At 30.1% G+C, this 13264-nt stretch overlaps 1 protein-coding gene across 8 annotated transcripts in view; it reads left to right on the top strand.

The window, feature by feature from the left end:
• The window catches only part of LOC127730555 (uncharacterized), a 90548-nt gene that overhangs the window by 49984 nt on the left and 27300 nt on the right, over nt 1-13264 (top strand). For 5 of the 8 annotated variants that reach the window (XM_052239032.1, XM_052239109.1, XM_052239317.1 and 2 more), the window contains 6 exons: nt 119-393; nt 4792-4977; nt 6077-6421; nt 9052-9097; nt 9266-9487; nt 11328-11546. In XM_052239032.1, coding sequence (XP_052094992.1) covers nt 119-393; nt 4792-4977; nt 6077-6421; nt 9052-9097; nt 9266-9487; nt 11328-11546 — 1293 coding nt within the window. The remainder of the gene's footprint in view (nt 1-118; nt 394-4791; nt 4978-6076; nt 6422-9051; nt 9098-9265; nt 9488-11327; nt 11547-13264) is intronic. The other 3 variants (XM_052239245.1, XM_052239401.1, XM_052239474.1) reach the window with 3 other exon arrangements.

Consider the following 13264-nt stretch of genomic DNA (forward strand, 5'->3'; position numbering starts at 1 on the left):
ATATATTTATTTTATATCAAATTGCTAAGCTATTTATGCTTAGAAAATATACAACTCCTGAAGACTTAAGGTAAAAATATTCTATTCATTTACAAATAATATTCCCTATTCTCTACAGCTGGAATGTCAGAGGGAAGCTCTGCACAGCAGCAACAGCAGGAAACTCAAGAACAGGAAGCCAGTACAACAGAAAAGCAGGAGGAAAGCAAAAAGGCAGTAGAGGAACCAGAAGACAAAACCAGTAAATACAATCTGAAGGATGTGAGTCTGAAAGACTTATCTAAAGGTGACAAAGTTGTTAGGAAGAAGAAACGTCCTGACTCAACAAGAAACAAAGAAGCAGATCATGATCATAAGAAGGAAGGAAGTAGTGATGAAGAGGAAGAACTAACAGTAAGTATAAATAAGGAATAAAATAACTCAAACAATAAATATAATAAAGGAATAGAATAACTCAAACAATAAGTGTAATGAAGGAATAGAACAACTCAAACAATAAGTATAATGATGGAATAGAATAACTCAAACAATAAGTGTAATGAAGTAATAGAATAACTCAAACAATAAGTATAATGAAGGAAAAGAATAACTCAAACAATAAGTATAATGAAGGAAAAGAACAACTCAAACAATAAGTATAATGAAGGAATAAAATAACTCAAACAATAAGTATAATGAAGGAATAGAACAACTCAAACAATAAGTATAATGAAGGAATAGAATAACTCAAACAAAAAGTATAATGATGGAATAGAATAATTCAAACAATAAGTATAATAAAGGAATAAAATAACTCAAACAATAAGTATAATAAAGGAATTAAATTACTCAAACAATATGTATAATAAAGGAATAAAATAACTCAAACAATAAGTATAATGAAGGAATAGAATAACTCAAACAATAAGTATAATGAAGGAATAGAATAACTCAAACAATAAGTATAATGATGGAATAGAATAACTCAAACAATAAGTATAATAAAGGAATTAAATAACTCAAACAATAAGTATAATGAAGGAATAGAACAACTCAAACAATAAGTATAATGATGGAATAGAATAATTCAAACAATAAGTATAATAAAGGAATAGAATAACTCAACCAATAAACTCAAACAATTAGTATAATGAAGGAATAAAATAACTCAAACAATAAGTATAATGAAGGAATAGAACAACTCAAACAATAAGTATAATGAAGGAATAGAACAACTCAAACAATAAGTATAATGAAGGAATAGAATAACTCAAACAATAAGTAAAATGAAGGAATAGAATAACTCAAACAATAATTTTAATAAAGGAATAGAATAACTCAAACAATAAGTATAATGAAGGAATAGAACAACTCAAACAATAATTATAATGATGGAATAGAATAACTGAAACAATAAGTATAATAAAGGAATAGAATAACTCAACCAATAAACTCAAACAATGAGTATAATGAAGGAATAAAATAACTCAAACAATAAGTATAATGAAGGAATAGAATAACTCAAACAATAAGTATAATGAAGGAATAGAATAACTCAAACAATAAGTATAATGAAGGAATAGAATAACTCAAACAATAAGTATAATGAAGGAATAGAATAACTCAAACAATAAGTATAATGAAGGAATAGAATAACTCAAACAATAAGTATAATGAAGGAATAGAACAACTCAAGCAATAAGTATAATAAAGGAATAAAATAACTCAAACAATAAGTATAATGAAGGAATAAAATAACTCAAACAATAAGCATATTATAGGAATATAATAACTCAAACAATAAGTATAATGAAGGAATAGAATAACTCAAACAATAAGTATAATGAAGGAATAGAATAACTCAAACAATAAGCATATTATAGGAATATAATAACTCAAACAATAAGTATAATGAAGGAATAGAATAACTCAAACAATAAGTATAATGAAGGAATAGAACAACTCAAACAATAAGTATAATGAAGGAATAGAATAACTCAAACAATAAGTATAATGAAGGAAAAGAACAACTCAAACAATAAGTATAATGAAGGAATAGAATAACTCAAACAATAAGTATAATGAAGGAATAGAACAACTCAAACAATACGTATAATGAAGGAATAGAACAACTCAAACAATAAGTATAATAATGGAATAGAATAATTCAAACAATAAGTTTAATAAAGGAATAAAATAACTCAAACAATAAGTATAATAAAGGAATTAAATTACTCAAACAATACGTATAATAAAGGAATAAAATAACTCAAACAATAAGTATAATGAAGGAATAGAATAACTCAAACAATAAGTATAATGAAGGAATAGAATAACTCAAACAATAAGTATAATAAAGGAATAGAATAACTCAAACAATAAGTATAATAAAGGAATAAAATAACTCAAACAATAAGTATATTAAAGGAATAGAATAACTCAACCAATAAGTATAATGATGGAATAGAATGACTCAAACAATAAGTATAATAAAGGAATAAAATAACTCAAACAATAAGTATAATGAAGGAATAGAATAACTCAAACAATAAGTATAATGAAGGAATAGAATAACTCAAACAATAAGTATATTAAAGGAATAGAATAACTCAACCAATAAGTATAATGATGGAATAGAATGACTCAAACAATAAGTATAATAAAGGAATAAAATAACTCAAACAATAAGTATAATGAAGGAATAGAATAACTCAAACAATAAGTATAATAAAGGAATAGAATAACTCAAAAAATAAGTATATTAAAGGAATAAGATTACTAAAACAGTAAACAGCTAAAAGACTTTATTTAACTATGCATTACAATTTGTGTTTTATATTAAACATATATAAATGAAGATGAGTCTCCACCAAATGTTTGTCTCCTTTTTTTTAAAACTAATATTTTATATAAAAAATTGATTTAACAAGCTACAATAAAATCTAACCCACATCTCATTTTTCTCTTATGACTATGAATTTTCTAGAAATTGCCAAATTTTAGAATTTCTGTGAAAAGGAGAAAAACCTTCACTTAAAGGGCCTTTCTTGGGATGGTCAGAAACTTATCTTATGGTAGAATTGGCTTGACTTGATTGTTGGTGTTTGATGCCACCTGCAGCACTATTGGTTGATGGTGGTCAGTTTTTATTGGTGGAAGAAGCTTGAGTGCACTGAGAGAAACATCAACCTTTTTGACAATCCTAGTCAAATATGAATTGAGTCGAACATAGCTGCCACCTGCAGGGTTTGAACTCACAACCTCAGAATTGACCATTTATTCCTAAGATTTGATTTTTGTCTTGCCTGCGACGAAATTTGCAGTATGCTAGACATAGGTATTACTATCCAGCGGCGGGGTCATAAACTATTTGTATAAATCTTTATATTTCAGAAGGTAGAAGAGCTGGATACTTCATACCTTGTATGCAGATACCTTATGTTACGAAGTTTCCGTTGTCATATGCCCATTGTCCTTGACCTCATTATCATGGTTCAGTGACTGCTTGAAAAAACAAATTACAGTTTTTTGTCATGTGAATTTCTCACTTATTATGAGTAATAGGATAACTGTATTTGGTAAATGGGTTACTTGCAACATATACATGTCCATCAGACAGAGTTAATCTGACCTCGACCTCAATTCATGGATCAGTGATCAAGGTTAAAGTTACGTGATTAGGTCTGTTTCTCAGATACTACAAGCAGCAGGTCAACTATATGTGGTGTATGGAATGATTGTAAGGGGTACATGTCAGACTGGCAGGTTTCATCTGACCTTGACCTCATGTTCATGGTTCTTTGGTCATTGTTAATATTTTGTGTTTTGGTCTGTGTTTCAAGTACTGTAAGCAATAGGTCAACTATATTTGATGTATGGAATGATTGTAAGGTTTACATGTCTGTCTAGCTGGTGTCATCTGACCTTGACCTCATTTTCATGGTTCATTGGTCAATGTTAAGTTTTTGTGTTTTGGTCTGTTTTTCAAATACTAATAGCAATGGGTCAATTATAGTTGGTGTATGGAATTATTGTAAGGTGTACATGTCTGTCAAGCCAGTATCATCTGACCTTGACCTCATTTCCATGGTTCATTGGTTAACGTTAAGTTTTTGTGTTTTGGTCTGTTTTTCGATTACCATAAGCAATGGGTAAACTATATTTGGTGTGTGGAATAATTGTAAGGTGTACATGTCTGTGTGACAGTTTTTATCTAAGCTTGACCTCATTGTCATGGATCTTTAAGAATGTTAAGTTTATGTGATACTTGTAGTAAAACCTTTATCTTTAAGACTTTCAACTTAAAATCAATGGTCAGTAAAACAGGCGAGATATTTCTTCAGCGTGTGCACTCTTGTTTTCAAATAAAAGATCTTTAGAAAACAATTCTTTTTAAATGATTATAAAACCTAACGTGGTTCTTGTTTCTATTTCCATTAAAGCTAGATATTATCAGACTAAATCATATTGTGTAATTCAGCTTTGGTATTGACAAATAACAAAACAAGTAACATTTTAGACAAAGTATCTTCTGAACATGGAACCTAATACAGTTCTTGTATCACTTGTTTGAAGAATCAATATAAGGAGATGTAGGTTAATCGTTGGTTCCTATTTCATTTAGTTTTGTTTTTTTTTTGCTTTAATTTTGTTTTGTTTCGTTTCATTTCTTTTTGTTTGATTCTCACTTTATAGGCACAACAATTATATTATGGTACTGCTCTGTCCATACCTAAAGGAATTTTGACCCTTCATAGATTTGAACAGAAATTTTACTGTTGTATTTTCTAAAATACCTAAAATTGTTTTCAGGAGGTACAAAAGAAACTGAAAGAACATAAACTAAAAGAACAAAAAGAGCTGAGAAGAAAACAAATGTTAGAACGTAGAATGCAACAAAAGAAGAAAGGACCAACTCCTGAAGAATTACTAGAACTGAAACGGCAAGAATTACTAAAACAGCAAAGTGAGAGAATGGACATAGCTCCTCATCTTAGGGTAAGCCATTCATATTCATATGTTTATGTTGTAGCTAGAGTATTGATTGTTGTCATTTTTTGCAAGAATGGAATAAGTACTATTCATTTAACAAAAATAAGGGATAATAATTAGTTGAATTAATAAAATTATAGATTTTAACTATTTATAGATTCATTTATGGGCTCTCCATTAAGTAATTTTTTTAAAATGAACTAGTATTTGATCACATTCAGTAAGCATAGTGACTGGTACTATTATTTAGTACCAAAGGTCAGTGTTGTTTTTAAGCTGTTGGCATTTTTTGTTGGTAACTTGAAATCTTGATTTTCTTCACAAGATAGATTTTAGTATACCAGTAATACATGATACCTAGTCGTACCAAATTTTTTCACTGAATACAAACTAAAAAATTACTAAACATCTTTTTCATTTGTCTTAAATGAACTTTTGATAGATTTGTCCAATTTAAATCTGTTCACCATAGTAGTAAGATTTATTTAAAGTTTTTTGTTACCTAAATAAATTTTAGGGGAGCATTAGATTGCCACTCTATATATCATTCTGAATAATATCTTAAGCATTAAATAAAAGTAATATATATTGTTCTTATAATCCTTACATACAGGACAGCTATTACTTTCACTAGTGCCCCTTGATTTAATATAATTTAGCACAGTTGTTTATTTTAAACAAAAATTGAGGTGGTTTGCCAAATCAATTTTGTTAACTTTTTTAATCTATTAAAATAATGAATGATTCTGCCATATATCAGGAAATGATAATATCCCACAATATATCATTCTTACATCCAATAAATGTAAATATGTCCTTCTGTTCTGTCTGTCTCTTCTGCAGTGAGAGTGAATCCAAGATTAATTTGTTTAAAAGAAAGAGTTGTCTTTCTTTGGATGGTTTGCGCTCATACCAGTGTAATACTGAAGAAAGATAAGAAAGAAAAATTAATGCATTACTTACCTTTCTCTTATTCAAATAATCATGTAGTTAATATATAAAATATACCTCTATAACAAGTATCACTTAAAGAGATGAAGATGTATATTATATTGCTTTGCTTGTGCACTGTTGTGAGCATGCTTTAGCTGCATCCTTATTGTAGCCAAAACCAGCTCCCAATATGAAACCACTGGACAATCAAACATCAGCAGAGAAATTAAGAGAAGATCCTATGATAAAGGTAGACGATCAATCTATGATGGAGAGCATGGAAGAACAGCTTTGGGCTATGGAAGCCGGTGTTGAACCTAAACAACAAGGTTTAATGGGAACTAAACTTGAGTTACCTCCCCTGAGAAAAGGGACAGGTGCTCTAGGGATTAAAGCAAAATATAATCCAGACAGACCAAGGACCATGATAGGGGATAGAAGTAAAACCCCAAGCATGGCCCCAACACCAACAAGAGATTTAGACAGATTGGACACACCAGAACCAGTTCAACAGTTGGTGAGTATATTAGGTCATACCACAATCAAGAATCAGATCTCAACAGTTGGTGAGTATAAAAGAGTATAACAAAAATACCACAGTAAATAAAAAAAAGCCAAAATTGTGATACTAGGTCATACCACAATCAAGAACCTATTTTTAAATTAGTACACTAGGTCATACCACAATCAAAACCTGTTTTCAAATAAGTATACTAGGTCATACCACAATCAAGAACCTGTAATCAACAGTTGTTAAGTATACTAAGTCATATCCCAATCAAGAACCAGATCTCAACAGATGGTGAGTATACAAGGTCATACCACAATCAAGAACCTGTTTTCAACAGTTGGTGAGTATACTGAGTCATACCACAATCAAAAACCAGATCTCAACAGTTGGTGAGTATACTAGGTTATACCACAATCAAAAACCAGATCTCAACAGTTGGTAAGTATACTAGGTCATACCACAATCAAAACCTATTTTCAACAGTATGTGAGTTTACTTATAACACAATCAAAACCTGTTTTCAACAGTATGTGAGTATAATTATAACACAATCAAGAACCTGTTTTCAACAGTTGGTGAGTATACTCATATCACAATCAAACGATTAAAGAAGATTCCTATTTGTCAGTCTGGAAATTGATTCTATATCTTCAGGTTCATGAGTTCATATGTATGGTTTAGAAACACAGTAATATAAGAAAAGAAGAAGAGAACATGCAGCTTTTTAATTTTAGTTTTCCAATAATTTTTTTTTGAACATTTAGAGGAAAATAAATGAAGATGTGTGAGCCTAACATAATTGTCATTCAGAAATAGTTACAGATGCATTTATCATGTATAACGTATAAGCTGTTATCTTTAGATAATCTCAAATCAGGTTTACATGTTGATATAATTGCCTACATAATAAGCAATACACATAATTACATAGTAATATTTAGATTTGGAAATCACCAGTACTTATAATATCAATGACTGTATACTTTCTTACTTTAGATAGAAGCACTTTATTTAAATATCAAATCTTTTACTTATAGTTCATATATCACAAAATATACATTTCACTAAATAATATTTTTTTTATTTTTGCCAGTAATGTTTTTTATTATGCTTTGGTATTGTTTATGTGTTGTATGATTGCTTGCTGCAGTGTTGTGACATTGTAAATGTGTTTCAGCAAATCATAGGTTAGATTTAAATTGTAAACATCAATCAGTAATTTGATGTTTGGAAAATTATTTAATTGTACATGAATAAAATACTGATTTGTTAAAAAATTTCCAAAACATATCTTATCCCCTTATAACTTTTTATGATGACATAATAACTTAATTAGATGGTTAATTTTTTAACCTTTAGAAAATTCGTTATTTAAGCTATCCATTATAATTTAGACCTCAATGCCCCACCACAAAATAACCCCAAGACAACAACTTCCTTACTCAGGTTATTCCCCCTTTCTGTCAATCAAAGTTCAATTTTTACCAAAAAAAGGTATTTTGTAAAGAGTAAATTAGACAAAAAGTAAGTCACTTATAATATGAAAGATAAAAAGACAGAAATAATTGGTATAAATTGAAAGACACTGTGAACTCACCAATATATTATACAAAAAGTATGACAAAGACAATACTGACAAGTTATCAATGCCATATATATCAGAAATGAATCAGGGGCAGATCCAAGGTTTGAGGAAAGGTGTACACCCTCTACTCCCTCACCTGAATCCACCACTGTGAAAGGTATGACTTGTAATGAAGTAGAGGGGACTTACAGAACGTCCTTTGTGTTCAAATCAATGTTCAGTTCCACGTCACATGTGTTTATGCATCCTCAGCTACTTTTTTATACTGATTGACAGAAAGCCATATATTTGTGTACAGTTCCACCTTGGACAGATCCAACATGAAAAATAAATTTAGGGTCACATGACAGGTATTTTGCAGTTCACTATTTTATATGGTATGATATCAAAATTAGGTAGATTTTCTGCTTTAGTGACTGGTTTACAACAGAGTTCAGTTTCCAGATACATGTACTTATATAGATAGGTGCATCTAGAAAAATATATTAGACTGTCATCAAAATTAGATTGTGTTTAACCTGCATTTGATGCTTGACTTTGGTCAAAAATTATGTCTGAGATTTTTTTGCCAATACAGTTCAACCCTCAAGCATGTAATGTTGTGTTTTGATGGGGTTCATTGTATGATGTCACTCTTAATACAATCAGTTCATTTTAACCTTCTTGTAATCCTTTTTTTCTTTTAAACAAATGCTACTTCTTTATTAATAGAAGGAGAAGTGGTATATCTGCAAATGAGTCTACTATCAAAGACCAAAAGACAAGGATGTGAACAGCTACAGGTCAATGTTAGGCCTTCAACAATGAGTAAACTTATAAATTAAACTAAATTATAAAAGGCTCGTATTCATTACCAGTTTTATTGATAACATAATTACAATTGGAAGGTAGTTGTAGGGAATGTGACAAAATTTTATTCATATATGTAATTGTAGATAATCTAATGTTTATTCATTGCTATGTAGGTTTTTTTCTATAAACATAGGTAATACAATAAAAGAATGGTTGATAGATATTTCTGATTTGATAGAATGTATTATTTTTTATACAGAAACCTGGTGAACCAGATGACTATTTGGATAAATCACATAAAACAGGTTAGTACCATCTTATTAATTATCACTTTTCTATTTTATGCAGACTTTTTCTCAAATTTAACAGTAAGAAATGAAGCAAAAAAAAAACCAATACATTTTAGTATATATTTTGATCAATTGTATGCATGATTATTATTTTGAGTTATTTAAATGTTTTTTGCACAAAAGTGAATGAGACAACTAGGAAATTAGCTGATGGAAAAGAAGAAGATCTCCCACAAGTTGGAGATGAATTGGACCCACGATGGTTGGATAGACCAAGGTCAAGGATTGACAGGTCTGGTGCCGAGACCCCTACAGCTGCACTAAGGAGACTTAAAGACCAAAAAGCTAACTCACAGCCCATCAAAGTTATTTTACCTCGAGAGTCAGATCAGCAGCTTGAAGCATGTAATCCAGCCACTCTTGTTCTTAGCTTTTAAACTGACTTTTCTTTGTATTTAATCATTCAGCTAACTAGATTTGACAAGAGTTTACAATTAATTATTTTTTTTATTAACACATATTTATTTGTCTTGTAGTTAATGTTTTGTTTTATTTATCCTTTAGTTTACCAGTAATCTACTTATTTTTACAGCTATACAAGATTTTAGTTTAATTAACTTAACCAAATTGTTTTATTTTGATACATTCTTTAACTGTTAATATTATAGTTGACTAACATATAGTTAACCAATTATTTACTTTGTCACTAACCAGGTTCTAGTTAATCTTAGCATGTTTTTTTTTATTAACCTTCTGCTAACTACTGTTTGTCCCACTTACATCAGAAATGTCATATCTTCACATTTAGACCTCAGAAACATACAGTGCATTAGGTTGGTCAAACAAAATATTCAAGACAGATGGTTATTTCTTAAAACAAATATATTATAAAAAGATCTTTTTTGTCCAGGCATGCTCTTAATGTTTCTGGTTCCAAAAACTGAAAGACATTGTCCTATTTTCATTTAGGTTGGTGGAAAATTGTTTATGCTAATTTTGACGACATGAAAAGAATCCTGATACCTTAATTTTCAAACAAGAAACCTTCTCCTTATCTATATATATATATTCATTGGTTTTACTTTGATGCATTGCAATAAAGGCCGTCAGTTCCGAAGTTGAAATTTTAGATAGAAATAGGGCATAATCAGATCTTTTTGAACCTATATCTTTTTACCATAATGGTTAGACTGAGAGTGGAACAAAAATTAGTGTCTATCCTTATCTAGTTATTGATGCACTGTTATTTTTACCCCTGCACACTGGTTACCTGTCTATTATATGCAATCCTGCTTTAAAAGCACAACAGTATAAGATACCATTGCGTACAAAGGGAAAAAAACTTATTATTTTAAAAAGGAAGTACAGTTTGTTTATGCTCCCTGTAGAAAAAAATTGTTTTACTTTCCTGTAATTTTCATACCATTGAACAGAAGATTAAAGAAAGGATATTTGTTTGTATTTCATAGTTATAAATTTTGTATTAAGATTTTTTTTCTAAACACAACACAAGAACAAAAGAACAAGCAAAACATTTAAAAAAAATTCCAAATTAAATTAATCATAGGAAATATTTGAGATTTTAATAAAGTTTTACAAGCTATAGTAGGTGATAAATCTTTTGCCTGTAGAAACAGATGGTGTAAATAAAAAGATTTTCAATATAAACCCATATCTTACGTATTTGTGAGTCTAATTAAATCTTGCATTAAAATATCTACCTATATTTGAATTTGAGCAACAAATTGTACATTCTGTAGGTGATCTTTTAAAAATTAAACCAGTCAAACTAATCAATGTTTATTTTTCAGATGGGTTTGTGTTATAATTTATTTTCATTCTTTTTTATGACATTTTGCACACTTGACTGTCATAGTGTTTAAAGAAAATGGTCCAATGAGTTTTTCCCTATTTTAAACTTTCCTATTTTAAAATTTGAATAAAGTATAACTTAATTTTATTATACATATATGATTAAGTTCCGTCCAATTTCAATTTTAATATAGAAAAAAATTGAGGTAGCTGTAATTATATTAATATTTTTATTCATTTTGTTTTTCGTGTTGATATTCATGATATTTCAAAGTATGAAGTTCAAGATCAAACAGGATTTACGCTGATTAATTGGATAACACATGAAAAATTGCAGTCTTTATTTCAATAAAGTGTTATAGTTTATTATGTGTTTTTCCAATATTTGAAGTTGCTAAGTAAGGTCTATAATTCAGTTATGGTATTCTTTCAGCACGTGCATCTCCAATATCTGAAGTAGAGGAAGGACATGCACACCAGACAATACATGATGCAGATGATGAATATACAGATAATGAAGAATTCAAACAGAGACTTCTTAAAAGAGGGGAGAAGATGGAAGAGCAAGATGAAACATTGTTAACAGAGGAGGAAAAGGGATTAGCTCATCAAAGACCTTATTCTTCATTCCATAGAAAGAAAATGTTACCAGGTATATTTATTTCTTCTGTTAAGTAAGTTGAAACATTGGTTAGGTATGGGTAATGTTTTTCCTGCCTCAACAATTGTTATGATTTTTGTCTGACTCGTCGCAGTATGCGAGACATAGGTATAACTATCCGGCGGCGTTAACTATTTGTATAAAGCTTTATATTTCAGAAGGAAGAAGACCTGTATACTTCATATCTTGTATGCAGATACCGTATGTTTCGAAGTTTCCGTCTGTCATATGTCCAATGTCCTTGACCTCATTTTCATGGTTCAACAACTGCTTGAAAAAAAATTTGAGTTTTTTTGTCATGTGAATTTCTCACTTATTGTGAGTAATAGGGTAACCATATTTGGTATATGGGTTCCTTGCAATGTCTACATGTATGTCATACAGGGTTAACCTGACCTCGACCTCATTTCATAGATCAGTGGTCAAGGTTAAAGTTACGTGATTAAGTCCATTTCTCAATTACTATAAGCAACAGGTCAACTATATGTGGTGTATGGAATGACTGTAATGGGTGCATGTCATTCTGGCAGGTTTCATCTGACCTTGACCTCATTTTCATGGTTTATTGGTCAATGTTAAGTTTTTGTGTTTTGGTCTGTTTTTCAAGTACTTAAGGCAATAGGTCAACTACATTTGGTGTATGGAATGACTGTAATGAGTGCATGTCAGTCTGGCAGGTTTCATCTGACCTTGACCTCATTTCCATGGTTCATTGGTCATTGTTAAGTTTTTGTGTTTTGGTCTGTTTTTCAAGTACTATAAGCAATAGGTCAACTATATTCGGTGTATGGAATAATTGTAAGGTGTACATATCTGTCTGGCAGGTATCATCAGACCTTGACCTTTTTTTCATGGTTCATTGGTCAATGTTAAGTTTTTGTGTTTTGGTCTTTTTTTTCAAATTTTATAAGCAATAGGTCAACGATATTCGATATATGGAAGAATTGTAAGGTGTACCTGTCTGTCTGGCAGGTATCATCTGACCTTGACCTCATTTTCATGGTTCATTGGTTAACGTTAAGTTTTTGTGTTTGGTCTGTTTTTCAATTATCATAAGCAATAGATCAAATATATTTTGTGTTTAAAAAAATTGTAAGGTGTATATGTCTGTCTGACAGCATTTATCTGACCTGAGTTTCTGTGATGCTTTTAGTTAAACCTTTATCTTTAAGATTTTCAACATAAAATCAATGGTCAGTAAAGCAGGCGAAACATTTCAGCGTGTGCACTCTTGTGTTGTTTAGGAACCACTTATGACAAGTGTTAGGTTGTTTGGTACCTTTAAATGTTGTAAATAGGACTTAAAATAGAAATTATGACTGTTCTAGCATCTTTCAACAGCAAGGGCTACAGGCATGATAGATTTACTAGTTCAGTTACTAAAATGTTTCTTTCTTCCTATTATCTGAAGATTTTTTAAAATACATACAGTCCCTAACAAATACTGCAACTTTTATGATGAGACTTCATGAAACCTGTAAGGAATGATGTTTTTGGATTTTCAATTTCTTGAGTGGCAGTATTCAAGCCACAGCTGTGGCTACCTTAGTTTCCTGTAGTAGTGAGCTCATCTTGATCCTGTTTTCCAAATTTAGTGCCTTCTTTTATTACATTGTTCAAGTTATTGGTCATCCTGTTGGTAGCTACACTATGCAGGTTTTTGTTGAGCCTACAACTTATGTCGCAGAAAGCGAGACATAGGGATAGTG

The sequence above is a fragment of the Mytilus californianus genome, unplaced genomic scaffold (assembly GCF_021869535.1).
Source record: "Mytilus californianus isolate M0D057914Y unplaced genomic scaffold, xbMytCali1.0.p SCAF_1, whole genome shotgun sequence".
Lineage (NCBI taxonomy): Eukaryota > Metazoa > Mollusca > Bivalvia > Mytilida > Mytilidae > Mytilus > Mytilus californianus.